At 39.6% G+C, this 27391-nt stretch overlaps 1 protein-coding gene and 1 pseudogene across 2 annotated transcripts in view; one reads left to right on the top strand and one right to left on the bottom strand.

Moving 5' to 3' along the window:
* The window catches only part of calcr (calcitonin receptor), a 77090-nt gene that overhangs the window by 14554 nt on the left and 35145 nt on the right, over positions 1-27391 (bottom strand). Inside the window, exons 6-18 of the mRNA XM_080862620.1 lie at positions 15743-15828; positions 15502-15643; positions 15294-15404; positions 14986-15098; positions 14795-14867; positions 13507-13617; positions 13239-13351; positions 12956-13121; positions 12756-12866; positions 12558-12670; positions 10394-10485; positions 7205-7331; positions 338-491 (exon numbers count right to left, since the gene is read on the bottom strand). Of these exons, the coding sequence (XP_080718746.1) occupies positions 338-491; positions 7205-7331; positions 10394-10485; positions 12558-12670; positions 12756-12866; positions 12956-13121; positions 13239-13351; positions 13507-13617; positions 14795-14867; positions 14986-15098; positions 15294-15404; positions 15502-15643; positions 15743-15828 (1512 nt within the window). The remainder of the gene's footprint in view (positions 1-337; positions 492-7204; positions 7332-10393; positions 10486-12557; positions 12671-12755; positions 12867-12955; positions 13122-13238; positions 13352-13506; positions 13618-14794; positions 14868-14985; positions 15099-15293; positions 15405-15501; positions 15644-15742; positions 15829-27391) is intronic.
* On the top strand, positions 16782-24429 carry LOC308384200 (sterile alpha motif domain-containing protein 3-like; annotated as a pseudogene). The gene is made up of 9 exons: positions 16782-16937; positions 17886-18081; positions 18251-18436; positions 21887-21974; positions 22170-22325; positions 22779-22985; positions 23250-23421; positions 23554-23633; positions 23738-24429. The product of its transcript is annotated as a sterile alpha motif domain-containing protein 3-like (transcript).

Here is a 27391-nt window from a genome sequence, read left to right as displayed (position 1 = left end):
TGAGCAGGACTGGAGGTCCAAGAGCAAGTGAACAAAAGAAACTCGGGTGCAAGGATGGAAATGTTTGCAAGCATTTGAGTTCAGAAGACTATTAAACTGAGTGCAGACGTTTAAGGGAGAGCATTGTCTGAACAGGAAACGTACAAATGATGCTCTTAAACTGAATGACCGCACGCTTGATATTAAAATAACCTCAGTCACAAGAAAATTGTTAGATTCTACCCAATCTTGTTGAACTGCTTCTCTGGGATTTTTCAAGCTGCAAGAATACGTTTTTACAGACACACTACAGCAAAGAAACAAAACAACAAAACGGGACGTGGTAAAAATGACTCACCCCAGCCCAGGAGGTAGTACCAGTGCAGGTGCTGCTCCTCTGCAAACACCGCCACCACGATGAGCGTGTGCAGGTAGATGCCTTCACAGAGCATCCAGAAGTAATTACAGCCCAACATGTACATGTGAAAGAACTGCAACACCTTACAGCCAACCTGCAGGGAGAACAAAATCAATCATATCAACCTTTTTTCTGCTTTGCAGTCTTTTTTTTTGAATAAGATGATCCAGTTGAAACAGTCGTGACATCATCTCAGCAGGAGACATAAAAAAGATTTAATGGGATGTTTCAGCACTCGTGGCACAAAATCATTAGCCAGTATTATTCTTTTTCATACTGAGAGGATGTTTATTCATTTACCCCCGTCGGTGGTGGGTTAAGCTGGGAATCATGATTTCTCTTTGTATTTGGAGCCCTCTTTGATTGTGTTCGTCTCACAAAGCAGTGGGATCAAAGCCCCGCTCCACATTAGTGTTTTATAAAGAGCTGTGCAATTTTCTATTTATGCATCCACCATAAAGCGACATCATGTCTCGTTATTTTTTCAGTTCCTTTTATTGAGAATTGAGACGTTATGATAAGAGATGATGACTTGATGACACATTCTTGGTATGTCCGTTTAAAAAAAGAAACAAAACAGTTGATTAATGCCATAATTATCAAGAGTATCTGGTGCAGTGCCATCAGTTATAATTCCTCTAATTAATGCCAGACAGGCACCAATAAACCTGCCTGTGTTCAGAATCTACTAAAAAAAGAAAAGAAAAAAATCTCACAAACTTTTCTCCTAAAATAAGTTAACTTCCACAACATTTGTCATTACCGAATCTCAGGAGATTCGTTAAGGAAGCATGTTTTTGGATGGGAATCTCTGCCAGTCACATCAGCTTTCATGGCTTTTCCCCACTCATCCAAACACAGATTGCTTCCACTTCCCTTGCGCCCAAGTTTGGATTATGTGGTTCTAGCAAAAGCCAAAATGGCACCAATTGTGCATTCATCCAGAGGGTAATGGGTAATTTCACAAATTGCAACTACCAATGCAATATATTAGTGCTTCTCTACAGTCTAAGATACTATTTATAAAAACTATTGAGCATCTACCTATTTTCTTCCACTTATCCTATTCTGTGCTGTTTGGGGGAGAGAGTGGGGGTCCTTTATGGGTTTATGGGTTCAGTCACTCATTTCATATGGCATAAAAATTTCTTTTTTCTTCACATTCATGCTTCTTAAAGCAGGATTATCAGCGGTATGCTCCCTGACTAACAACTTGTGATTGACAAGTCATTAGCCAATGAGTGAACAGTTTTACGGTCAGACCCACCGCTCCTCGTCACATCTATTTTTTTTTAAACCAAGATGTAAAAATGTATTTATACAGTTTTAACAACAAGAAACTAGTCACAAAGTGCTTTACAGAGACACCAAAAACAAGCTCCAAATGAAGACACAAGAACCAACAAAAACAGATGAGTTTTAAACTGTTTTTTTAAAGGATGCCACAAAGTCAAGGGTGCGAAGAGAGGGTGGTGAGCTGTTCCACAGTTTTGGTGTGGTAACGTTGGGAATGCACAGTCTCCCCACTTGTTTCCAGACAAATACGTGGAATCACAAGAAGACCTCCATCTGCAGGCCTAAGGATCCAGCTTGGAGAATTGGGGTGAAGCACACTGATGATAATTGAGGGCTTCACCTCATAAAGAACCAAGATTTTAAACTGATACCTAAACCTAACTGGAAAGGAAAATAGCATTTTCTCACAAAGCCCCTTGAACATGGAATAATTAACAGACTGACCCAAGTTTAAACAGGCCTCTATCTGTCGGTGAATTTAAAAACATGATAATGAATGCAGTGAAGGAGACCTGTGGATGTGTCTTATAAAAATCCAGTTAAAGTTTTAATTTTAATGTGTATTGTTTGTGTCTTTTGTAAAAGAGACTGTGATCTCAGTGAGACGTTATGGTATAATAAAGGTAATAATAATAAGAATAATAAGTAATGAGAGTGAGTTAAAAACTTTTTGTCTTTTTTACATCTTGGAGCGGATTAATATTTCCTTTAGACAACAAGAAAATAGAGAATTACAATAGTAATAAAGCTGACAAAAGCAAAAACACTAATCTCGAGGCTTAAAGCAGGAAACCACCGTATCTATTAGGGGTGCAACGATACTCGTATCGATATTGAACCGTTCGATACAGTGCTTTCGGTTCGGTACGCATATGTATCGAACAATACAACATTTTTAATTTATTTTATCAACTTTTCTTCTGACGATGCTGTCTGTGTTGAGCGCTCAGTGGATCTGCGCTCGACAGTGCAGCCTAGTCGGAGTAGTCGAACGCAGATTCACTGAGCGCAGGGCAAGCTAGCGAGACAGAAGTTAAGCTCTTGTTGCAAAATGGTAAATTGAACCTCCCCCACCCTCATTCAGATCTGGCGTTTGGAACTATTTTGGTTTTCATGTGACGTATGACCCTGAAGGTAAGTGCGTCATGGACAAAAGTAAAACAGTATGTTGGATGTGCCATGCAATGCTCAATTACATTGGTAGGAACTAGTGTGTTAGCGCAGTTAGCTCGTTAACGTGTTGGCCGTCCAGCCCCACACACGGGGCGATCCGCGGTAGCTCGTTAACGGAGATTTGCCGTGTTATGGCGTTAACATAATTTCAATGAGATTAATGCCGACAGCACTAGTGGGAACACAACGAATATGACTGCACATTTACTCTGACATCATTCTAGTGCAAAGACAAGTGGAAGCAGACAAAAACAACAAGCACGCATGCTACAAACTTTACCCGAGTCATTTAGACAGCCGTTAGCACATGATTCTCCTTATGGGGACATGATATGTTTAATATGCTGCTGAGAATATAGCCCAGAAGAAGCGTATAGTATAGCTTTTATTTTGGAAAGAGACATTTCTCTGTAATAAACTCTCTTTTCCAAAGATGAGTGATTCCTCAATCAGATTCATTTTTTTATTACTTTGTTGTTTCAGCAACATTAAATTTAAAAACTGTACTTTTGAATTAAAATATATATTTATAATTTCAATAAATGACAAATTAAAAAGACATGAACATTTTTTTGTATCGAAAAAGTATCGAACCGATACCGAACCGTGAATTTTGTGTATCGTTGCACCCCTAGTATCTATGTCCACCTCTTATGCTGTCCATGACTTGAATATGTATGTGCGATCTCTAACTGCAAACAAACAGGGATGAAGACAGATGTTTAATAAAAAGTTGTTTTTCACTGTGTAATAATTACAGTTGCAGATTGTTTCAAATTAATCAGCCAGACGATTGCTCTGCTCTTCAGGCCACTTGCTGAAGCGTTTCTCTGTAAATTATATAAAAAGGTTGGTTGGTTATCACTGGCATCAGCAAAGCTGTGTTTTCATTATGCTCTCATATCCTGAAATCCCTGAAAGATTTGTATGGAAAAACCTAGACAGATGAATTCCTTCCTAGGAATATATATTTATTTTAATATTCACATTGGGGTTTCTGGTTTGTAGTCCTGTGGTGAAAGAGCATGTGTGCAGCCGCAGTATAATTCAGAGATGCTGGCATTGCTATTAACTGCTCTCTGAGGTCCTCTTAGCTCAAAACACACAACAGTTGTTCACTTTGAAACTCTTCGCCATATTTTTTCTCCCTTCCTTTCATACGTTTCCCTTTCCACTTCACTATAACAGACAGCCGCTGCTGTCAGTATCTGCGAGTTAAGGGCGCATCGTTTTCACTAATTCAGGTCTGCAGTTAACCAAGGTTTGTCTTAAGTTACTAACAATGTTCTGGTTAACAAATCAAGCTGCTATAGATCATGTACGTGTTTGTCATGTTTTCAGCCTCCTCCTTGGTTTGACATAAGCTTTGGGGATTCACTCCCACATAATGCTGGCAGGCCAAACCAGACTCTATTACTACTCCAGAGAGACAACAAAGAGCTTGTTTTCTCCTAGAGTGCAAATCTCTACTGCAATCCACCATTCCTAAATCACCAGCACTGAAAACATGCTCATAAGTTTCACTCTGGCATCAGGAAATTTCAGAAATGTTTCCTCACAGACGCGCACGGGTCCCAACCAGAGGCGCTTGTGCGCTCTCTGTCTGCTCCCGCCTTGAGAACCAAGGCCACGGTAACTAATTTTATTTTGACATGCTGCAGCAAGTTAGCACAACTTGACCGTACTACATCAGAAAGTAACAGATTCAACACAAACCTTTTGACAAATGATGACAAGGGGGAGATTTGAAAGGGGGCCACCGCACAAATACACGTTTCCTCACGTTGATTATGACGGCTGTCATTTCTGTCTGCATCTTGGATACGTTCAGCTCAGCCTGAGCCAGACAGATTCATTGAACGGGGGGAAAGCAGGACTTAGAAACAAACTAAAACCCAGCTGAAGCCTCTGCTGCGTCCTTGATGTTTCCAGTGCTTTGTCAGGCAAGCGATACTCCAGCTGAAAGCAGGATATGGCTGATGCGATTGTGCGCAATGCGAGCCAAACTCTACAGTCCTATCTGCTGGGTTTTTTGCTGTATGGCACTTTGATCATCTAAAGTTCTTTTTTAAAATTATTTAGGACCGTTTTAAAAATATTACAGATTGCAAGGAGGGTGTTTATTTTTACAATCTTTTGTACGTTTTTTAAACAACATGTTGTCAGTATTTATTGACTTGGAGGGACTGAATGCGTTTGATTTTATGTGGCAGTAAAACAAAAAATATGATCCTTTTCTGGAGTTACTGAATCTCTGCAATAACAGCTTTTAAGAAGCAGCAAGCAGCAGCTTAACAAGCGTTTGTTATTTTGATTTCCACAAGTAACATACAAATTTATGCTCAGTCCTGATATCAAGGCATTCCCACAAGACAGATTTATTACCTCTACCTAAGCTGACCTCAGAATTTCGAACAATTCAAAAAAGGCAAAAAGTTAAATGGAATAAAAAGAGAATCTAAGGCACTTGGAAAGAAAAGCAACTAGATTTCTTCTTGAAGACATTTCAGCTCTCATCTGAGAAGCTTCTGAAGAAGTGAAACGTCTTCAAGAAACTTAAAGAAGTCCAGTCACTTTTTTTCCCAAGCTATTTTCCCACGACCTGGATCACTGAGAACCTACACAGGGATAAAAATAGAGAAACAAAAACTGTACGTTGATTGTGTAGCAATTCCAGGATGTTGCAGAGCAGGATCTGTTTTAGAAAAACTCAATATCAAGAAAGAGACCAGATCTCACTTTGTGTGTCCTGCACATCAACTACAATTAAAATAAAAAAAATGCTACCACAGTGTTCACATTTTTATTTGGCTTTGCATAAATTGAATGAAACTATAGATTATTATAAATGAATGAATTATAATTATATACATTATTATAATTGTAAACTAATTACTTAATAATTATATAATTTATAACATATGAATATGCTATAAATTAAATACAAATACATACATTTGCATGTTTTGTAACCAACTTGTCCCTCCTGCATGGTGTTTTTTTTTCCTTTTCCTAACAAGCACTAGTGTCTTATAGTTCAGGTTTGTCAGTGGGTCAGTCAGCCATGTGATCTTGGTTATATGGACAATGAAATACATGGAAAACAAAAATCTAATAATGCTATATAAAGTATTCAAAAGTATTTTTCGATTATAGCTAAAGACTTATTATTATTATCTTAACACGCTAAACTAAAGACAAGGCAGTCAATGTTAAATCTAGCAGGAGGGGCCTAGCACTGGAACTGAGGATTTGAGTGTGCTACCGTTAGCATTTAGCAAATGTCACGTAGCTGCTTCTAGGACCTCCAGATGTCCTAATTCACAAGAATCAGTTTATTTAAAAGTACTTAGCACTTACTGAACTGAAGCGTGTCCAAAAAATATTGAATGAGCTGCTGGTTACAGGAACTGAAATTGTTTTCCTTGAGTTAGAGCCATTCACTATGACTCAGGGTTGATGTTCACTGTGCAGTGCATTCATACTGTACATAAATGATTTTCCATCATGGTCCTTACGTCATAGATTCGTTAATAGAATTATATCTTTAAGCATGTTGGCATTATGTAGTTTTGAAATTGGGGTGGATCTGAGTCTGCACTGGTAGAGCACACAGTAGCAGCCTGTAAACCAAGGTAGGCTTAACCTGCTTTATCATTCTTTTTTACTCTAATGGGAGCACGATTTACAGAGGGAACACCATGCTGATTTAAATAAGTATTGAGAATAGTGATCATGACCATAAACTCATCAGGGAAACTTTTCATTGCAGTCATAAGTCAAGTGAGCAACAGGGGCGTTTCCAATAAACTTCTGCACAGTCTGCAACCAGAGGAGTCCCTGCATTAAGACATAAGACAGGCTTTTCCTTCCCTTTTCAGACTGAAAGAGTAAATGATTCACTTTACAGGTAGAGTTCAGGTAATAAATGTGTCACTGTTACAGGATGTTGGTCATCAAAGTTGAAGCCTGGGAAATCATGACCCTCTCATGCAAACCACTCTAATAGTCACTCTTTTATGATTTTGTGTGTTGGGGAAATCTTCTGAAATAAATGTTGAAGGTGTTCAGGTGACTTTGTGCTGTAAGTATAGCTATCTGAGGAATAAGGTCCTGTCGTACAGGTTTAAAGACCAGTTGGCAACCTGGGGCAACCTCCGGTCATTAGGGAAAAGGTGAATTATAAAACCAGTTGGTTACTGGCCATTGCCTGATGAACTCAGTCACAAAGAAGGTGCTGGACCAAAAACCTTGTCATTGCTTTGGTCACTAGCAGGTGACAGCTACCAGTAGTTTACATGGAAGTCGCGGTAAATACGTAAGAGAGGATCTACTCACCGGATTTCTGGCCACCACTTCTGGATTGTTGACAACGGCAATGAGGTGGATGAGGGTAAGGGCAGAATTGAGCACGAAGGAGCAGAAGAGGTTCTTGTGGAGGGTGATCCTTTGGCAGCTCAGACTCCTGCGTGCAAGGATTAATTAAAATGCTGATAATACTGTTCACAAATGTGGAATAAAACCTTTTCAGTCACACACAACATCAAAGAACACAAAAACTTGGTGCAACCGATGACACGCACAGGAAAGAGAAGTGACTAGCAGGCTGATAGTTTAATGAGATGTGAAGTGTCACATAATTGTTATCTTTCATCTCAAACGGATTTTTTTTGCAGCTGTCAAAGAAAAAAAAGTGTGGATCAATGAGCTGGATTGTCTCTAAATGGCCTGAACAAGCTAGAAGTGCTGTTAAATAATGCATAATGGATCCCAAGGGTGCATTCGCATTAGCTTGACTGGCCACTCAGGATTAATAGCGTAATAAAATGCATTACGGGCAAAGTGAAAACAACTATTAGAATCAAAGTCACTCATATCAGTATTATTATTATTGCTTTTGATGGGTTTTTTTTCTTGACAGCAATCAAACAGACTGCATTTCAGAGCTGAATGGAGTCCGGTAGCAAATTGCTTTTTTACAGAACATACCCTCCATTAAATACCCATTTTACAGTTAAATAAGTTGTATCCATATACCTCTCATGGCCAATTTTATCTTTGATTATTCATAAATCCCCCTGAGACCAATGAAAGCACTAAATGTCCTGAAAAATAGCATAGGGCAGCACATTTTCACAGCAGCCATGTACAAATATTCAGGCATTTTTCTTTCTCCAGTTCCTGACAAAAAAGGAAATGTAGGAATTGTTCATTATTTATGTAAGTTTTATTTATACAGTACAGCCCATTTCATTACACGTAAACCCAATTTTCTTCCCATAAAATTTTTTTTTAAAACTATGTAGTTTATATAGGGAGGACTTATCAAAAATGGGGCCATGGCAGCATCGTTCAACTGTCACAGGTCCCAATGTATCTGTCAGAATTTCCACCAGCCCCCATTTTTCCACAGAAAACTGGAGTATTTTTATCTGGGAATCCTGACAGCGTTGATGTAGAGTTGTAAATAACAGAGTAGCGACTATACAGCATCACATACCACTGTGAGCTTCACATCTGGATCTTATAATACAAAATCCAGTAATTTAAATGTTTTGGCAGTGAATATATTAAGTAATGGCTGCAAAGAGAGGAAAAAAAAAGATAAGACGGTTTCAGCCAAACACCTTGTTATTTTATTGAAATCTTAATTTGTTAGGACTTCAATCTCGATGAACCTTGACTGGCCACTGAATTGCTCTGCAGCTGAAGAGTTTGACTCTCGGTGGGTCAGCGGGTTTTGTGATTATGCACCTGCCCCAAACTCGGCCTCTAGATTTATGAGTGCGTATAAAACTTTGCTGCACAATAACGGTCTCTTACAAGAACTGTTCTGGATAACAGCTGTGTTTAGGAGGTCAGCAGACTTCAGCACATCAAAATTTATAACTGCAACAATCGCCAACCACAGGGCCAACAAGCCAGTGTTTCTAAATATTGTTTCAGAATGTAAAAAGCGTCTTTTTTTATTTGTCGCTGCTTCAGTTAAATGGAAAGCCTCAGTTCTTTTGAAATAACACTGATAAATTCCTCACTTCCCAGAGAAACGTAAAGTTTCACAACTATTTTGTGGCACAATCATTAAAATATTATAGATTATTCACTGAATATTCAATTTCTTTCCCGCTAATCTGGTTTGTTATTCTTAACTCTTATCTAATTGAATTTCAGCTGAAGCACACTGCTTAACTTTGTATTCTCTTCCGCTGGGATTAAGCATCCGTATGGATGAACATCTATAATGAGCAATAAACTCAGGTGCAAAGCACTAACACATTCTGCTCAGAATTTTAACTATGCACAAAAATCTGAAGATGTGTGAGAAAGTAAAGAAATTATTTACATATTCTAGAAGTAACCTTAATGACTCAGACAAACTAAGAAATAGGACAACTTAGTAGACTAGTATTACTTTACCTTACAATATAAATCCACATGAGGCTATAAAAATAAAACTGAATTGAATTGAAATATTGGTTTTCTGGTGATTGCACAGACTTTTTTTAGGCCAGAAACAAGCTGCAAATAGTTGCACTGACCAACTAGTTGTCTAGAGGCTGAGACTCTCAACCCCTGGGCAACCACCTTGGATCACAATGGGATTGCCAGAGTCATCAGGGTTGCCAGGTCTCCTGGTGGGAGTCTGACTCAGACCAAGTGCAACACTCTCAGATTGGTGAGTTGCTGCAAAAAAAATGCTGATTTAAAAACACAGACAGATTGCCAACATGTCGTAATGAGTCTGAGTCAGTCTGTGCTGAGGAGTGCAACTCATCTGTGACATCTGTGTGTCTTTGCTATCCAGCTGCCAGTTGTTTTTATTCGGGTTATGTTCCTATGTAGATCCTGAGTGACGGCATCATTTTGCTGTTAAATCACCATCCTGTAGCAACTATGTCCCTAATCTGTTTCAGATTTATGAGGTTCTGGGTGTTCCCTTAAGTAGCTAATGTAAATTTACAATTTCTGCCAGTTTATCACGGTGAATCACCATATTATCCCAAACAAATTGCATTTAATTGCCAATTTGACGCTACTCAATCACAAACTGATAGCATACTGACTCTGTTTTAATGCCACTTTTTCACCATTTTGATGCAGCAAAGTCCCTTTGAAGATGGCAACTGACTGTGAGTGGTCCTCAAAGACAACAAGTTCATTATAGATAGTTCTAATAATTGTGGTTATGACACATCTCCAGCCACTGTTTTTCCTAGTATGACTATAGTGTAAGAGAAACTGCAGTGTCAGATTGATACTTTGCATTAATTTATGACAGGGAATAATATTTTTATTACAGTCTGTCTCATATTTTGCTGACTCCAAATAAGGCAAAGACAAGAATCGTGCTAATAATGAGTAAGGACAACATCACTGTGCCTGTCAGATCATGTCAGGTAAAGATGATGAGTCATTAAGGATGACAACACCACCTATTAATCATCATTGCGTCATCAAACTACAGTTGCATTCTCACAGTGCTGCAGTCTCACATGTAGGAAAGATTCATCACATTGAATCTTTTACCTGAAGTAGAAGAAGATGGCCAGAGAAATAAGCAGGGAGGCTATGGATAAAGCATGGCCCACGATGGCCATGTAAAACAGGATGTAGGCGGACTGTAAAGCAAAACAAAAAAACACAAAGATAGAGATACTGTGTATTACTAGACAAAAAGAACATGTTTTATTATCGACAAGCTAACTTTCAGGTCTACCACAAAATTCAGCTGAATTAATTTGATGGTTTTTACTTTTAGGACAAAACGCTCAACAAGAAATGTTGTTGCACTTTCACAATCCTGAACCCGATTTCCAATACTGATATTTTCAATGATAACTTTAGTTAGTTTGAGTAAAAAGGCAAACAGGAGAAGGAAAACCATTCTCATTATTTTCCAAACTAATGCTGTTAGCTTTGAAGTTTATTCATGTTTATTCATTATAACTTTCTCACACAGGCTTAGAGATGGGTTAGCAACTGCCTGCCAATCACTTGCCTATAAGTGAATATTCCCCAAATAGCTGGCAATCGGTTTTCGGTGGTTGTTTTCTGTTGCTAAGTGAAAGTAGTCTCAAAGGGATCCCTTGTAATTGCTTTGGTCACTAGAAGACTGCAACAGCTGCCTGTCGTTTGTAGGTAAGACTCTGGGGCAGCAAACTCTTTGCAAGCGATTTCACACCGCAGCCTCCAGTAACCACCTTCCAACTAGTCGGGGAACGCCTAGTGACCAAATTTGAGAGGGCGCAATCTACTTCTCCGAGAAGTCAGAAGTTAATCAAGCATAACGTTCAATATGTTTGTGTTCAGGAATGCAAGTAAATGAAATTTGGCACCTTAATTTAAAAATAATAATGTGCTTTACTATTTAGTCTGCTTTTTTGTAAAACAATAATTATAATTTAGCATTTGCAGCATAATTCCAATTAAGGAGCTTACGTATACTGGTGGATTAGCAATTACCAAAAGCATAAAAATGACTTTCTAATTACTAGTACTCTTAATTTAGGGCAGCTAATACATAGACCTTACATTGGGTCTGATACATTTGTTAAGCGCCGTGTGGGAAGAGGTAACTTTACACCATTCGATTCCAAATTCGATTCGATCAAACACACATGTAACAGAGATAAACAAAACCTGACTTTTCTACTTTTCCCACAAATATGAATCTTTAAAAAAAAAATTCAAGTAAGAAATTAACTGGAGCTGACAGAGGAATGTTTGAATCAAGATAAAATATTATTTGAATGACCGAAGCAGGTAGAGGTATCAATCAGTCAGTTATGATTAGTGCTGCAAACATTTTCTATCTCTGGCACAATTTAATCCCCAGGTCTAACTCTAACACCTTCTGTTCACTGTATAGCCAAAATATCCATTAGTAAACAAAACAAATTGCAATGACAACAAAATTGAAACGGCTTTTGGGAGATTATGAATGGTCAAGGTCAACAAATCCAGAAAGATTCCAGATCCAAATTTAAAGCCAGCTGCTGAACATTTTTGCACAAACACAAATGGTTTGGCATAAGAGTTGATAATAACATGCTTGCCCATAAAAGAGGCACAGTCACTACTAATTAAAACATTTCCAAAATGTTTTACTAAAGTTCAAACAGTCCATCTGGGTGTTTGTATTCCCAGTGAGAGTTCTGTGATGCTCTGGTCTGGTTTTCATGTGGAAAATGTTGTTAAAGGCTTCATTTTGTAGCCGTGGGCTGTTGGTGATGAGAAGGTTGTTAATATGTGAAGATGTCGTCGTAACACTATTACTAAGGAGACTTCCTATGACTGTATAGCCTGTGGCACAGGCTATTGGGAAGCATTTATTGGAAGCAAGCTTCCAATAAATGCAAACTCTATTTGTTCAGTCAAACAAAACCTACTTTGTCTGGACTTGGCCCCATGAGATAAGACCATTACATGTACAAATTCTAACTGTAAGCAGGTAATAATGTAATTTTAAGCCTTCCTGCCTGTCATGTAAACAAATGCATCAAACTCATGCGTGGTCTGAAATGTCAGCTATGCTATTTTAGATCAGTATCACACCAGTATGGGAGAGTTATGAATCTTGGTAGTGCAGAGCCCCTGGCACAAAGGAAACTATTATGCTGACCCATCACACTGTGGCCACAATGCAGCAGATTAATGATAGCAGAATAGTTTTAAATTTGAAATAAATTACCTTCAGCTTGGCATTGGTGTTTTCATTGCAGAGTGTGTAGTTAGACCAAGTTCTGTTGGTGTCCGGGTGACGAAACCACTGCCCGTCCTCTCCACAATACTTTGTTGCTTTTTCTGAACATATCGGTCATGAACTAAGTTAATCGCTTCAAATCAAAAGAACTTGAAAGGAGCTCAATGCTTCAGTCTCGCTGCTTACCCGTAGGGTCGAAGTCATGAAAATAATTAGGGCAGTTTTGGAAAGTGTAAGTTCCCGCTGGAGTGTCGTCCCAGCACAGCCAGCCATCCCAGTTCCGACTGCAGTACAAACCTATAACATCGACGCAGTGTGATGACACTTAAACATTAAGAGGGGAGTAGAGAACCCCAGATTTTCATTTCATTTGATATTCTTGTTACCTGATTTGTTATAAGGCGGATCTCGATTCATTTTCTCGAAGCATTTGTACTGGTTGTCGAGGATTTTTTTCCTCACTATTTCCTGCTGCTCCCGATTAGCCGTGGGACTGACCGTGGCCTCGTCGGCACCGTTGACCTCAGTGTCCCTGGAAAACTGGGCGGCTGCCTTGATTTTAGTGAAGTTTAATATCACACATACACACACAGAGTCATGCTCAGTTAAACTAAACAATGACCAAGGAGAAAAACGGTATGGAATAATTGCACTTTATTGTTACATTACCTTTAACTTGTCTTTAGTGTTGATGGCACAGAGTGTATAGTTGGTCCATGTCTTGTTGCTCTCTGGGTGGCGAAACCACTGCCCATCCTCTCTGCAGTACCTGGATGCCCTTTCTAAAAAGAATGCTTATGTATAAATATATCGCTGTACACAATTTAACACTCATTGAGTTCTTTCTTTAAAAATATAATTCATAGAAGACGAAAAAAGGTTAGCAGGAAAGCAGCAAATCTTTAAACAAGCAACCGTGTTGAATTTTACCACCTACCAGTGGGGTCAAGGTCAGAAAAATAATCAGGGCAGCTCTGAGAGACAGTGGTTCCTGCCGGAGTGTCGTCCCAGCACAACCAGCCATCCCAGTCACGGTTGCAGTACGGTCCTGTAGGACCCACAAAACATGATAGCAAATGTGTATAGGTCTCAAATTCACATGGATAAACGTGAAACTTATAATTACAGGGAAATCTCACTGGCTAAAAACAAGACACAGTAATATTTACTTGGACTATCTTTAGGTTTGATGCAGTCACTTTGGCATTGTTTTGTGCAACGTCACATTTATTTCCATCTTGAGTTGCATTGTGTTTTAGACAAGATCTTGTACTGACAAAGGGAGCGTTAGCCTGCTGGGTACAGTCTTCTCCACTGCATCCCAAAGATTCTCAGTGGTTTTAATGTCTTGTGGTCCATGAACCACTGTTTCACAGTTTGAGCCTGTTGAATGATGACGTTGCCATCTGGTGAATATTCAGGTGGTCATTTGAGCTCTGTACAACTGAAGCAACCGGAGATCACAACACCTCCCCCACTGGGTTCTACGGTAGGCATTAGGCACGAGCACCTCATCCACCTTTCTTTTTTTACCTTTCTTGTCCATCAGTTTTGAACAGGGTTAAGCTGGACTCATCAGACCACAAGACTTTTCTGTTGCTCCAAAGTCCGATCTTTATGCTACCTGGGAAAATGAGGCTTTTTTGCGATTCGCTTCACTGATAAGTATTTTTTCTTAAAGCTGCACAACTGTTCTCTTTTGTTGGGAATGCTCTTACTTTCACCAGTAAACATAGCTGTGAGTTGTGCTGGTGGATTATTTAAATTTTTTTTAATGATTTGATGTCACCAAACATTTACATAACCTCTGATCACTTCACCATATTCAGAATTTTTTCCCCGATTACATTTCTTCCTCGTAGCAGTCCTCCCAGGTTTAAATAATGCATCGGGAAGTTCCTAATCCAGCTTTAGTAATTTCCGCAATATCCTCATTGGGTTTTTTTTGCTTAATGCAGGTGGATAATTCGACTTCTGAAACAGAGTAACATCTTATTCACAACCATGGGATGCATCACCAGACATGGCTGTTTACGAACTTGGAAGCTACTCACTGCATCCCTTGAGGTTAAATAACTTTCTGTAAACCAAAACATTAATCATCATCATCAGAAATTATCCAATGGAAGGTTCTTATCCAATTATTTTGTGAAGTCCAGGCACTGAATTTCTTTGGCCAGGTAGTGTAAAAGCTCAGCACTGTGTAGAAGAAAGAATCAGTTTACCTGTTTTTGTAGACGGTGGCTCTTGTTTTATTTTGAGGAGACATCTATATTCACTCTCAAGCAACTTCAGTTTCTATGCGGAAAGAATGAAAATTTCAGCTTTAAACAGTACTGAACAGACAAACTGAGGACCATGTGCAGGGACCTGTCAAATAAACACACATCAGTTTATTACATTCAGCACATGTTACCCTCTGCCTTTTCTCATGGGTGGTTGCACAGAGCGTATAGTTGGTCCAAGTCCTGTTGCTGTCTGGATGTTGAAACCACTTCCCATCTGCTCCACAGTACTTAGTTGCCTTTTCTGTAAAGAATAATTCCATCACTAAATACAGGCGCTTTTTACTATCCATCCATTCATTCATTTTCTTCTGCTCATGGATTCAAACCGAGGACCTTACTGTGTGGAAACAGTGTAACGCTTCCTCTTCTTACTTAGATGTTTAGATATTGTAACAGTTTATCAGATGAGCAAATCCTCTTGAATGTCTTTGCTCACCTGTGGGGTCGAAGTCACCGAAATAATCAGGGCAGTTTCGGGAGGCGTACGTGTCCGCTGGAGTGTCATCCCAACACAACCACCCATCCCAGGTACGACTACAATACCGCCCTACACCAGGAAAAAAAAGCAAAGAAATGTTTACAGGCCTATTATTCATAAATTTGCAAGCCTGTAATGCAGATGCTGATGAATGTGATATATTGACCTGGTTTTCTATAAGGTGGATCATTCTTCATTTTCTCTTGGCATTTCTTTTCATTGTCAAGGATAATTTTCTCTGTGCTAACCCCTGGAGCCTCCGTGGTTGGCTCTGCTGCTGCATCCCTTTGAAAATCAGGGATTTCCTTCTGGGAAAGAAAAATATTAGTCTGCTGCATATAGAAACTGATGCAAGCTTTGTCTTGTTCAATCACTTTCAGAGAAAAAACAAAACAATGATCAATTACCTCTAATTTGTCCTTTAAAGTTTGTTGACAGGTAGAGCCAGTCTGGATCCAGTTACCTGATTCATCACAATATTTGGTCATTTTTTCTGTGGAAAAAAAGGGAAAAAGCCTCACTGGCAGTGCTACAACAACATTATCCATCAATAATTTTCCTAAAAGCCTCATATACTATATTAAACGGCTTACAGGCACAGTCTACTGCTCCTGTTTGTTTAGCAGAGAGTTCAGTAGAGATTCTTTGTATGCTTTGGCTGCGTCTTTCAGTGTTTTTCAACAGTAAAACATTGGCATAGCCCAAACACATAAATCTAAACCCGAACCTTGGCATTATGAAACAAATGCATTTAACTTAGCTCGAAAAATATCATCAGAAGTTAGTCACATAGAAATGTCCACATTTGGAATAATTGTACGGTCATTTCATATACGTCAGGTTTTAAACCACATGTAGTGCACAGTCAGAAATAGGGGTACGGAAGGGGTACATTACTGTGCCCCAAGGTACAAAAATGACATTAATACAGTCTAAGGACAAATATTGGACCTCGGGGGAACTATCTGTACCTTTTTTAGCATCTGAAAGGTACATACATGTTCCTTAATTGTGAAAAGTACTTATTTGTACCCATTCTTTCAAAAGATAAAGTACAGGTTGATTAAGCTCTTTTTGATTACAGTTTTTTTTTATTCTTTTTGACAGTAATTTATTTGCAACTGTATTGATTTAAGCATATATTTTAGTGTTTTTATTTTATTTTTTATTATTTTCATTGCTGTTGTTGTTTTTGTATTCCCTGAACCCCCCTTATTTTTAAGCTGCTTTAAGAACGATGAATTTATTTGAAAGAAAAAAAAGTAAAAATGCATTTAAACATTTTTTTAAGAGAGTGTTTTTTTTAAAGTATAATTATTTGGATGAATTGCAAAAAAGCACCCTTATTGAACTCGAAGTGCGAGTTGAGCCCATCCTCACAACATCAAACAAAAAGTAGAAGAAGAAACTCAACGAATAGCTGGTGGATTCTAGAATTTTCTGTAAATGCAGCAGGTGCCATTTTGTTTTATCAACGGACGGAGATGGATGACGAACTTGCAAGTCCTGGTGTGCTCTGTTCACTTTCAACCGAGGAACTCTTAACAAAAATACAAGAGTGGGGCTTAGATGTCACCGAAGCTGAAGCTCAGCGTTTCAGAGGTAAGTTTTATTTAAAGAAAAATGTAGCGTAATTACTAATTATTGGTTTAGCCTAGCTTAACGTATATTAGCAATTTAGCTAGTTTCGGCACTCTCTTAGCTCAAATTATGTCTTTTTACAAACGTTTTTACAAACGTTTCATGTGTAAAGTTGAGGTCACAGTTCTGAAAAATGAAAAATGTGTACACATAGTATTTGTATAAGTTTGAACTTATATATGTGGTTCGGCCACAGTCTATGGGTTCGGTAACCCCTGCGCAGCGGAACGGCGCGAAATTTGATTCCCTGGTAGCTGAATGCAGTTTACCGTTAGTGTATTAATGGTTTAATAAAATCATGTTTTTACATCCATTCCAAGGCCATCAACACACATGGGCGGCTGAATATAACGTTTAAAGGAAATATCTTGACGCCGCACTTGTTTAAAATATAACAAGGGTGTTGCAGCTGGGGTTTGATAGTCGTGTTTTAAGCAATGTGGGAACTTTTTCAGCATGTAATCTGAGCTTGTAATACGGTCCTGCGGTTGTTATCGCTATAAGTAATCGGTCTGAAAGAACAGACGGCAAAAACTGTCGGAAATCTGGAGAAAGGAGTCACCTTAGTAGTGAATATTAACACATTACAGCATTCTAGTCTTTTTTTTTTTTCTTCCAAACTTGAAAGGGCACAAAAGCATGCTCAGACTCTGCTCTCCTGTGTCCAGTAGTCCCAAACAAACATCTAAATTTAAAAATGAAAACTTTGCATATCGAGAGGATTCACTCTAAAAATTTGGTTTATTTTATTTAATTTACTGATTTTTTTTTAATGAATATTTCTTTGAACTGAAAGAAGTTGTACAAAAGGTTTTAATGTGTGTGATATACGGTTTTTACCCATGTAAAAATGTGGTGATAAATATCCTTACATTGAATTTAAAGTTTGTACTACCATTTATCTTGCAGACAATGAGGTTGATGGTGACACAGTTGACTGCGGTCTTACTGAGACTATGGTTGCATACCTTTTCCAAGGATCCTTCAAAAAGCAGGTTAAATTCAACCAATTTGTGTCAAGGATGAAGGAATCTTCAGTGACGCTGACTCTACAGACTGTCTCTCCAGAAGACTGGCAACCATCTACTTCGTCAACTTCAATAAGGTATTTTCTTATTTATAATGAAGTTAGTATGTCTGAAGCATACATGTTGGCCGTTATGCACTTTTAGGATTTAGTTAATATGATCATTGTTTCTACCATATGTATTGTTACTGTAGTGTTTTATACTTCAATTCATACAATAAAAACAAACACTTAACTGTTTTCACAGCAATGAAAATACTTTGAGACTGCCAGCCTCTTTTGAAATTCCAAGATTTTCCAAAAATCTGCAACTAAAACTGGACAACAAAGAACCGTGCCATAAAAATCCAAGGGACAGACACACAATAATCAGAGTTCTATATGAAGCTGTGGCACAGTATACTATGAAAGTTAATCAGGGTAATGTTAGCTTGTTGCTTTAGAAAAAGCAACAAGAAAAAGCTGAATCTGTCATATTTTGTGCGCATGCGCCAACCAGCGTGCAGCCTGTTACAGTCGCTCCTGCTTTTCTCTTAGTTTAGCTTTTTTTTTCTACGTATTCTTTTTTTTCCTGACTTGTATTTTCCTCCGTTTTCTATCTCTTACTCAATCATGTGGATTGAGAGAGTTTTTGTTCTTCTGGTGGCCGTGGAACTGTTACTTTTATCATGGAATGGGACCGCGGCACATCTCCTACACGCACGGACTGTTTACTCCAGAGATCAGCTGATCGCCCTGATGCCGGCCGGCTCGCTGGCCAGGCCCGCAGAAGTACCAGCTGAAATTTGGAGGAAAACACATCGGGGATGCAGAGGTCAAGGACAGAAGAGAAGAAAAAAGGTGACGGTGAGACAGCGGAGGCTCGAAGCGAGGAGGAGGTTTAAACCGTGTCTGCCGTCTATCGTGATGGGAAATGTGCGATCGTTGGCAATTAAAATCGACGAGCTCTCAGCACTGGTACGGAGTCAGAGGGAATACCGAGAGTGTAGCCTGATGTGTTTCACCGAATCATGGCTGCACCAGGACATTCCCGATGAGAATGCTTCCGTGGAAGGCTTCCACACTGTTCGGGCGGACAGGGACAGCATCGCTAGCGGTAAGCGTAAAGGAGGTGGGCTTGCTGTTTTAGTTAACAACCGGTGGTGTAACCCTGCCAACATAACAATCAAAGAAAGGATTTGTTGCCCGGACACTGAACTGTGTGCTGTTGGACTCAGGCCGTATTATTTACCCAGGGAATTCTCTCACGTCATCTTGGTGGCTGTTTATGTTCCCCCCTCTGCTAACCCCACAGCTGCATGTGACACTATCCACTCTGCCATAGCTCGGCTACAGACTCAGCACCCGAGTGCCTTTATTGTGATCTCGGGTGACTTCAACCATGTATCACTGGACAATACACTACCAACATTCAAACAATATGTGGACTGTCCCACCAGGGGAGAGAAAACTTTAGACTTACTGTATGCTAACGTCAAGGATGCATACAGCTCCTCCTCCCTCCCCCCACTTGGTAGGTCAGATCATAACCTGATTCACCTCACCCCCCGCTATGTGCCAATTGTGAGGAGGGAACCTGTGACCACCAGGACTGTTAGGAGGTGGTCAGAGGAGGCAATAGCGGAACTACAGGGCTGTTTCGAGGTGACCGACTGTGAAACACTCTGTGAGCCTCACGCCGAGGACATCAATGGGCTTACTGAGTGTATCACAGGCTACATAACTTTCTGCACCGACTCCATTGTTCCAGCTCAGACTGTTCATTGTTACCCAAATAACAAGCCGTGGGTGACTAAGGACATCAAAGCCCTCCTCAACAACAAGAAGAGGGCTTTCAGAGGGGGCAACAAAGAGGAGGTGAGGAAGATCCAGGTGTTACTAAAGGACAAGATCAGAGAGGCTAAGGACAATTACAGGAGGAAGCTGGAGTGGAAACTCCAGCAGAACAGCATGAGAGAGGTGTGGAGGGGCATGAAGACCATCACTGGATTCAGGCCAACCAACAGCAGGGGAGCTGAGGGAGGTGAGAATAGAGCCAACGAGTTGAACCTGTTTTTCAATAGATTCGACACCACAGTGTCTGCTCCCACCCCCACAACCTCACCTGCAGTCAGCCTGGAATCCAGAGCCACACCACTGTGCCAGCCTCTCTCTTCACATGTTGCCTCCTGTGAGATTCCTGACACCCCTCCCCCACCCATCACCTTCACTCAATACCAGGTTGAGATGCAAATGAGGAGACTTCACTCAGGCAAGTCTGCTGGACCAGACGGAGTGAGTCCCCTTGTCCTCAAGACCTGTGCCCCCCAGCTGTGTGGAGTCTTTCATAAACTGTTTATGCTGAGTCTGAGTCTGCAGAGGGTCCCGGTGATGTGGAAGACATCATGCCTCGTCCCTGTACCAAAGACGCCTCGTCCCAGTGGCCCCCAGGATTACAGGCCCGTGGCACTGACCTCCCACATCATGAAGACCCTGGAAAGGCTCATCCTGGACCAGCTGCGACCCATAGTAAGACCACATCTGGATCCCCTTCAGTTCGCTTATCAGCCTCGTCTCGGAACAGAGGACGCCATCATCTACCTGCTCAATCGTGTCTACACCCATCTGGACCAGCCAGCGAGCACTGTGAGGGTCATGTTTTTTGACTTTTCCAGTGCTTTCAACACCATCAGGCCGACCCTCCTGGGTGATAAGTTAGCAGCGATGCAGGTGGATGCTTCTCTGGTGTCCTGGATTGTTGATTACCTGACAGGAAGACCACAATATGTACGTCTCCCACAGTGTGTGTCTGACAAGGTGATTAGCAACACAGGGGCACCACAGGGGACTGTCCTCTCCCCCTTCCTCTTCACCCTCTACACCACAGACTTCAGCCACTGCACAGAGACCTGCCATCTTCAGAAGTTTTCTGATGACTCTGCGGTGGTTGGATGCATCAGCAGGGATGATGAGACAGAGTACCGGGCTGTGGTCGACTCCTTTGTCACGTGGTGTGAGCAGAATCATCTGCAGCTCAACGTGGCAAAGACCAAGGAACTGATCGTGGACTTCAGGAAGACCAGGAAACACTTGACCCCTGTTTCAATCCAGGGGGTCAGTGTTGACATTGTGGAGGACTATAAATACCTTGGAGTTCACATTGACAATAAACTGGACTGGGCTAAAAACACCACAGCACTTTACAGGAAGGGCCAGAGTCGTCTCTATTTTTTGAGGCGACTGAGGTCCTTCAACATCTGCCAGAAAATGCTGAGGATTTTCTACGAGTCTGTTGTGGCCAGTGCGATCCTCTATGCTGTTGCGTGCTGGGGGAGCAGGCTGAGGGTCGCAGATGCCAACAGACTTAATAAACTGATCCATAAGGCCAGCAATGTTGTGGGGATGGAGCTGGACTCCCTCAAGGTGGTGTCGGAGAGGCGGATGCTGTCCAAGATAAAGACAATGTTGGATAACACCTCCCACCCACTCCATGACATGTTGGTCAGCCACAGGAGCTCGTTCAGTGAGAGACTGAGATTACCGAAAAGCACCACTGAACGACACAGGAAATCATTCCTGCCTGTGGCCATCTCCCTGTACAACGCATCCACTTAACACACTGTTTGCTGCTACAGCTACACATGTTTCTTTTCCAACTATTTATTTATAAGTGACTTATGTATGTATGTATGTATATATATGTATATATTGTACTATTCTTAGTTAGCGTATTGTCTGTCTTGTCTTAATGTTGGTTTAAAATGGAGCACTGTAACAAAAAATAATTTCCCCCAGGGATCAATAAAGTATTCTGATTCTGATTCTGATTGAAAATAAACTCACACTTGATAAAGTTTGTTTGTCAGCAGTTGCTCTAACACTTATGTTTCTTCTTATATTACAGGTATCCCACAAATTCTGAATATGTGCAAGCTGTGAAGACGCTGGTAATGAAGTATCCTTTCCTCAAGGATCGTGAGGGAAATGGTTATGTAAGTTAAATTTTAAATTTGCATAAGGTTCCTTCAAGATTACAAAGTAAAAGTGAAGCTTTTTTCGATCTTGTTTTGTTAGTAAGACAATCTGTAGCCTCTCAGTAGGTTTGTATGAAGTATGTTTACTGATTCTTTGTTGGGTGTATTTTGTGTAGATTGTTTTTACAGTAACTTATGTTTCTGTTCAACAAGCACACATGGCATATGTCTTTGAGACGTAAATTCAAATCAGAGCGGGCACCACTAGTCGACAGTGAGGCAGTGAGGCGTTGTAAGGAGAAGTTTGGTTCTACGAGGAGAGGGCAGCCTAATAAATGTCAACGAACAAGTCAGAGAAATGTTTGTCAGGTTGGTGTGAGGGACATCTTGAGCTATAAAATGTTCTTGCCTCTGTTATTACATCTAAAACTAAGGATTAGGGATGCAACTGTACCCCTTTTTTCAAACCGAAACAATACCAATACTTGGATTAGAGCACTTGCTAATACAAAGTACCAGTGCTAATACTTCTACCTCACAAAAAATTATTAATTGGAAGGCGCTAAAAGAGGGTGAACTAGATTTAAAAAAACATTTTAAATATGACTCCAAAACTAAAATTTCAAGTTAACAATTAAGATTTTATGTGAAATTATTTCAGAGTTTCCATATTTTAAATATTGGTTCATGGTATCGGTTAACTTTAAACGATACGAGTTCTTTGTGATGCACAGATCGTGTCAGCTCTAATTGTATATTTAGTCTTATGTTGGGTTTCTAATCTGTTTTGACTTTCTCTTCTCACTCTTGCTTTCTTTCAAGGGACCATGTGTCCAAGGAGAGGATTTATTATCCATAGACGCCCACTTAAAGGTCTTACAGTGCCAATATCAGAAGATGCAACCAGATACCATGGTGGTTCATAACCGTATGCAGCAAACGTTTGCTTGGCGGCAAAAAGAAATTGCAGATGGTATGCCTGTGGAAGATGTGTTGAAGAAGTACCCCTTCTTAGGGATGCCTACTGGTGTAAGTCAGAAAGCTGAATTGAACTTGGAAATAGCTGTCACATTTAACATGTTTATAGTAGTAAATTTTATTTGCCCTTGACCTTGCTTTCTTCATCTGTCCCTCTTTCCTTTTTTTGTATGTTCATGTAACTTCTTACAGTATTGTTGTTAAATTCTATAAAAAAAAAAATTATGCAGCACCATACATAATTAATATCAACTTTAGATTATTTCATTTTCATACACTGTTATTTTGTACTGAAAATGAATTTTTTACTTGTAGCTGTGCAACGAACTCGGGTGGATCCAACCAACAACGGGTAATGTAAGCCAGCGATTTCGTGAAGGGCTCTCATGTGTTGCAGCAAAGGTGATTGGCCTTACACGAGGGAAAACCCCACTCTACCAGCTCTACCTTGATGCAAGAAAGGAGGCTCTCACTGATGACCTACCAGGTATTTGCTTTTTTTTTTTTTTTAACTTCAAGGCTTCCATTTTATATAATTTTTATAGGTAACTGGAAATGCCAGATAAAATGCATGGGTGATCTTGTGTTTTTTTTGTTTTTGTTTTTGTTTTTTTGGCAGATCTTGACACAAGGGCTGCACTTTTATTCCTGCCATACGTCTTCAAGGAGAAACTGGATCTCTTTGTCATACTTGGAGAGGTGTGTGTATTAAAATATTTAGTCTATATAAAAGGAAAACAAATGTATCTTTTGTTAAGAGACTAAGATATTGCTTTCCTCTACCTTCTCTTTTGACTTCAAAGGTTCATCCTAAAAACCCCTATCCAACTGTTCAGCTACTTCATGAAGACTGGAAACCAGTGTTCTCCAGAAGCGCTCCAAACATTGTGAAGTTGGATGGCAGTGAAGTGTGCAGAAGCTCGTGTATTTTTGAAGGAATCATCTCTTCTTTCTGCTTGTATTTTGTCTTCAACCTTGCTTATCCAAAACATCTGAAGAACACCCTGATTTTTCTCCAAAAGTACATTGTGAAAATAGATGAGGGTGAGGACCGGCCTCTGCCAATCACAGTCACCAGACAAATAAATCTTCTGTATTGACCACCATGCCTCAGCCATATCAGTGCTCCAAATGTGGCAGAAGAACCTTTAGTTTGACAAAGCTTATTCAGCACATAGGACTTATTCATTCCCATGATGCCGATTTTGATATAACCTGTGGACTCAGTGACTGCTGTTCTTCCTTCAAAAAATATGAATCTTTCAGACGACATGTGTATAGGAAACACAGAGAACAGGTGTTGTGTCCCCATAAAGACTTAGATGAAAATGAGCAGGAGGTAGTCAGTCCACATCCAAATGAATTTGCAAATGACATAACTGAAAATATTGAAACCCCTCCATCCTGGGATGAATTTTTGATAAATTTCAGAGACAATCTTTTCAAGTTCATTCTTAAGTGCAGAGAGAAAAATTCTTTACCAGCCTCTGTTCAGGAAGAAATTATGGAAGACGTGAATTTTCTGATGTGTTTTTTCAAGGAGAACTACGATGCTTTTATAGCATATCATTTAGAGAAAATGGGTCTTGACGTGTCTTTGTGTCCAGAGCTTAAAAATGTCCTGCATTCAAATGAATTTTTTGAGAAGGCTTCAACAGCTATTCGATCTCCTTATTTGGTCAAAGAACATTGCAAATCAAAGCTCAACATGACAGAGCCTGTTCATTGCAAATTAAGAGACTCTGTGGGTCATACAGTTGGCTCGTATTCATATGTGCCTGTTGATAAGGTGCTAAAAAATTATCTTTCTCATGAAGACATACAAGATCACATTTTTTCAAGTGGCAATTCGGAAACTGATGAATTTCTAACAGATTACTCTGATGGAGAAATCTTCAGACATCATCAATTCTTCAAGGATAACCCAAATGCACTGCGACTCCATTTTTATGAGGATGAATTTGAAGTACTTAATCCCCTAGGATCTAAACGATCCAAACACAAACTTAGTGCATTTTATTAGGTAGGCAATTTGGACAAAAGGTACACTTCTCAGCAGAGACACATTCATCTAGCGTTATTGGTACGCTATTCTTTTGTTAAGCGGTGTGGTTGGCATGTTATCCTTAAACCTTTGCTTGATGATTTGGAAAAACTTTCCACTGATGGCTTTACTTTTACCATTGATAAAACTGAACACACTATTCATGCTGCTCTTGCAACTTTATCTTGTGATAATTTATCAGCTCACATGATTGGTGGTTTTTCTATGTCATTTAACACTGGTAGAATTTGTCGGTATTGCATGGCTTCTTATGAAGATATGAAACAATCCTTTGAGGAAGAAAGCTTTGTTTTAAGAACATCAGAGGTTCACCAGTATCATCTTGCACGAATCCAAGAATTTCCGGATGATAAAACAATATATGGTGTAAATAGTTCATGTCCTTTTGACAGACTGAGTTATTTCAGTGTTACGCAAGCTTTACCACCTGATGTGATGCATGATCTGTTGGAAGGTGTAGTTCCTCTAGTTATGAAACTAGTGATTTGTAAAGCCCACACTGAGAAGCATATTACAATTAGAGAGATCAATGAAGAATTGCAAAAAATGTCCATTGGTCAGAATGACAAAACAAACAAACCAGTACAGTTATCAGAGAGACTTCAGAGTGTTGGTATTGTTGGATCAGCATCTCAAAAGTGGTGCCTGTTCAGATTGCTGCCATTTCTGATGGCAGACCGTGTGCCACCTAATTGTAAATATTGGCATGTTTTTCTTCTATGTCGTGAAATAACAGAGATTGTAATGGCTAAAAAAGTGCGAAAAGAGAATATTTTATTGTTGAAGTTGCTTGTCCATGAGTTTCTCACAAAACTGAAAAGTGTATTTGGGGATGTAATTACACCAAAGTGTCATTATTTAATCCACTATGCAAGACTGATTGAAATGTTCGGCCCTCTACGTTTGTTATGGTGTATGAGATTTGAAAGTAAGCACCAGTATTTCAAAACGTTGTCCCGCAATTGTAGAAATTTTATGAACATTGCTACAACTTTGAGCAACAGACATCAGTTCAGACAGTGCTGGGAGTTTTCTAACAAAAGTTTACTTGGTGAATTTGAAAATGTTTTTGGAAAAAGTGTGACTACATCATTTTTGTCATTACCACTGGAACTGCAACAAGCACTGACAGTCTATTGTGGCTTTTCTGAAGTTGATAGTGCTAAGAAAGCTTTCCAGCGTGTGTCAGAAGTAATTGTGAACAGTGTCAAATACTGTGTAAGAGATGTGTTTGTCATTGATGTACTGCATTCAGAGAAGATTCCTCTGTTCTGGCAAATTAAGTACATATTTAATATTGACACAATGTGGGTCTTTTGTGGAAAAATTCTCATTCCTCTGTTATATGACAACCATTTTCATTCATACAGTGTTAGAGTTGATAGTGAATGGACGTTGCTAAAACCTGGACAGGAAATTGATGTTGCAGCTTATGACACATACTCTGTTGATAACAGTTTGTATGTAACAGTTAAGCAATGTATTTAAGAAGGTAATAAATGTGACAAGTATTTTTGACTTTGTATCTTCAATTTTTCAAATCTTGAGAAGAAAAATATAGGAAATCTGTGTGTAGATACTGAACCTTTAGAAATACATTTTTGTACTCCTTTTAAGGGTTCTTTTTTGTACTTTATACTAAGGGTACAACTTTGCCCTTTAAAGTACAGGTTTGACGTGTAAAAGGTACAAATTACAAGGGTACAAATCAGTACCCACAGTTTAGGGTACAGAACGGTACCTTAGAGGGTACCACCCCAGTGACAAGCCATTGTACCCCTATAGGTACATTTCTGTACTTTAATTTCTGAGTGTGTGGAGATCCATGGCTGGACCTATCAGTGAGATCACTTTGTTCTTGACATCAACAACTGCAGTCCGACTGCCTAGTCCTCTCTGGCAGCTCATTAACTGTTCAGCAACCACTTCCTACTGTACGTCTTCCCAAAGACCTCGTATCAGCAGCGTCAGCTTTCAAGGAGTCATGTGGGTACCCAGGCATTTTGGGAAGATCCTTCATGAGCCGTCTCTTACAAAAATGGCTTCTCTGTTCCCACATTCATGTTCTCGCTCCCTATCCATCTGTCAGGAATCGAGCGTCCCTATATATTTTTATAATTCCTCCCTTTCTTTTCTTTTCTTTTGCTTGTCTTTTTTTACCCTTACATATTCCTCATTCATCTCTCTGTCCTCTCCTTCACCTCTGCTCTCTTCGTCATATTGCATCTCCTAAATCAGACATGACTTGAGTCTGGAGTTCTTCAACTAGACATTATTGAACCTTGTACTACTCACAATGTAAAAACTGCACATTCTTTGGAAACGCTTAATGCTGCAATCCCAACATCAATTGTACTTATATAATCACAGTCAAATTCAATATGAATAAATC

Source organism: Rhamphochromis sp. 'chilingali' (genome assembly GCF_963969265.1).
Source record: "Rhamphochromis sp. 'chilingali' genome assembly, chromosome: 17".
NCBI lineage: Eukaryota > Metazoa > Chordata > Actinopteri > Cichliformes > Cichlidae > Rhamphochromis > Rhamphochromis sp. 'chilingali'.
The sequence above is the reverse complement of the archived record's forward strand: the minus strand, read 5'-3'. Positions and strand labels throughout refer to the sequence as shown.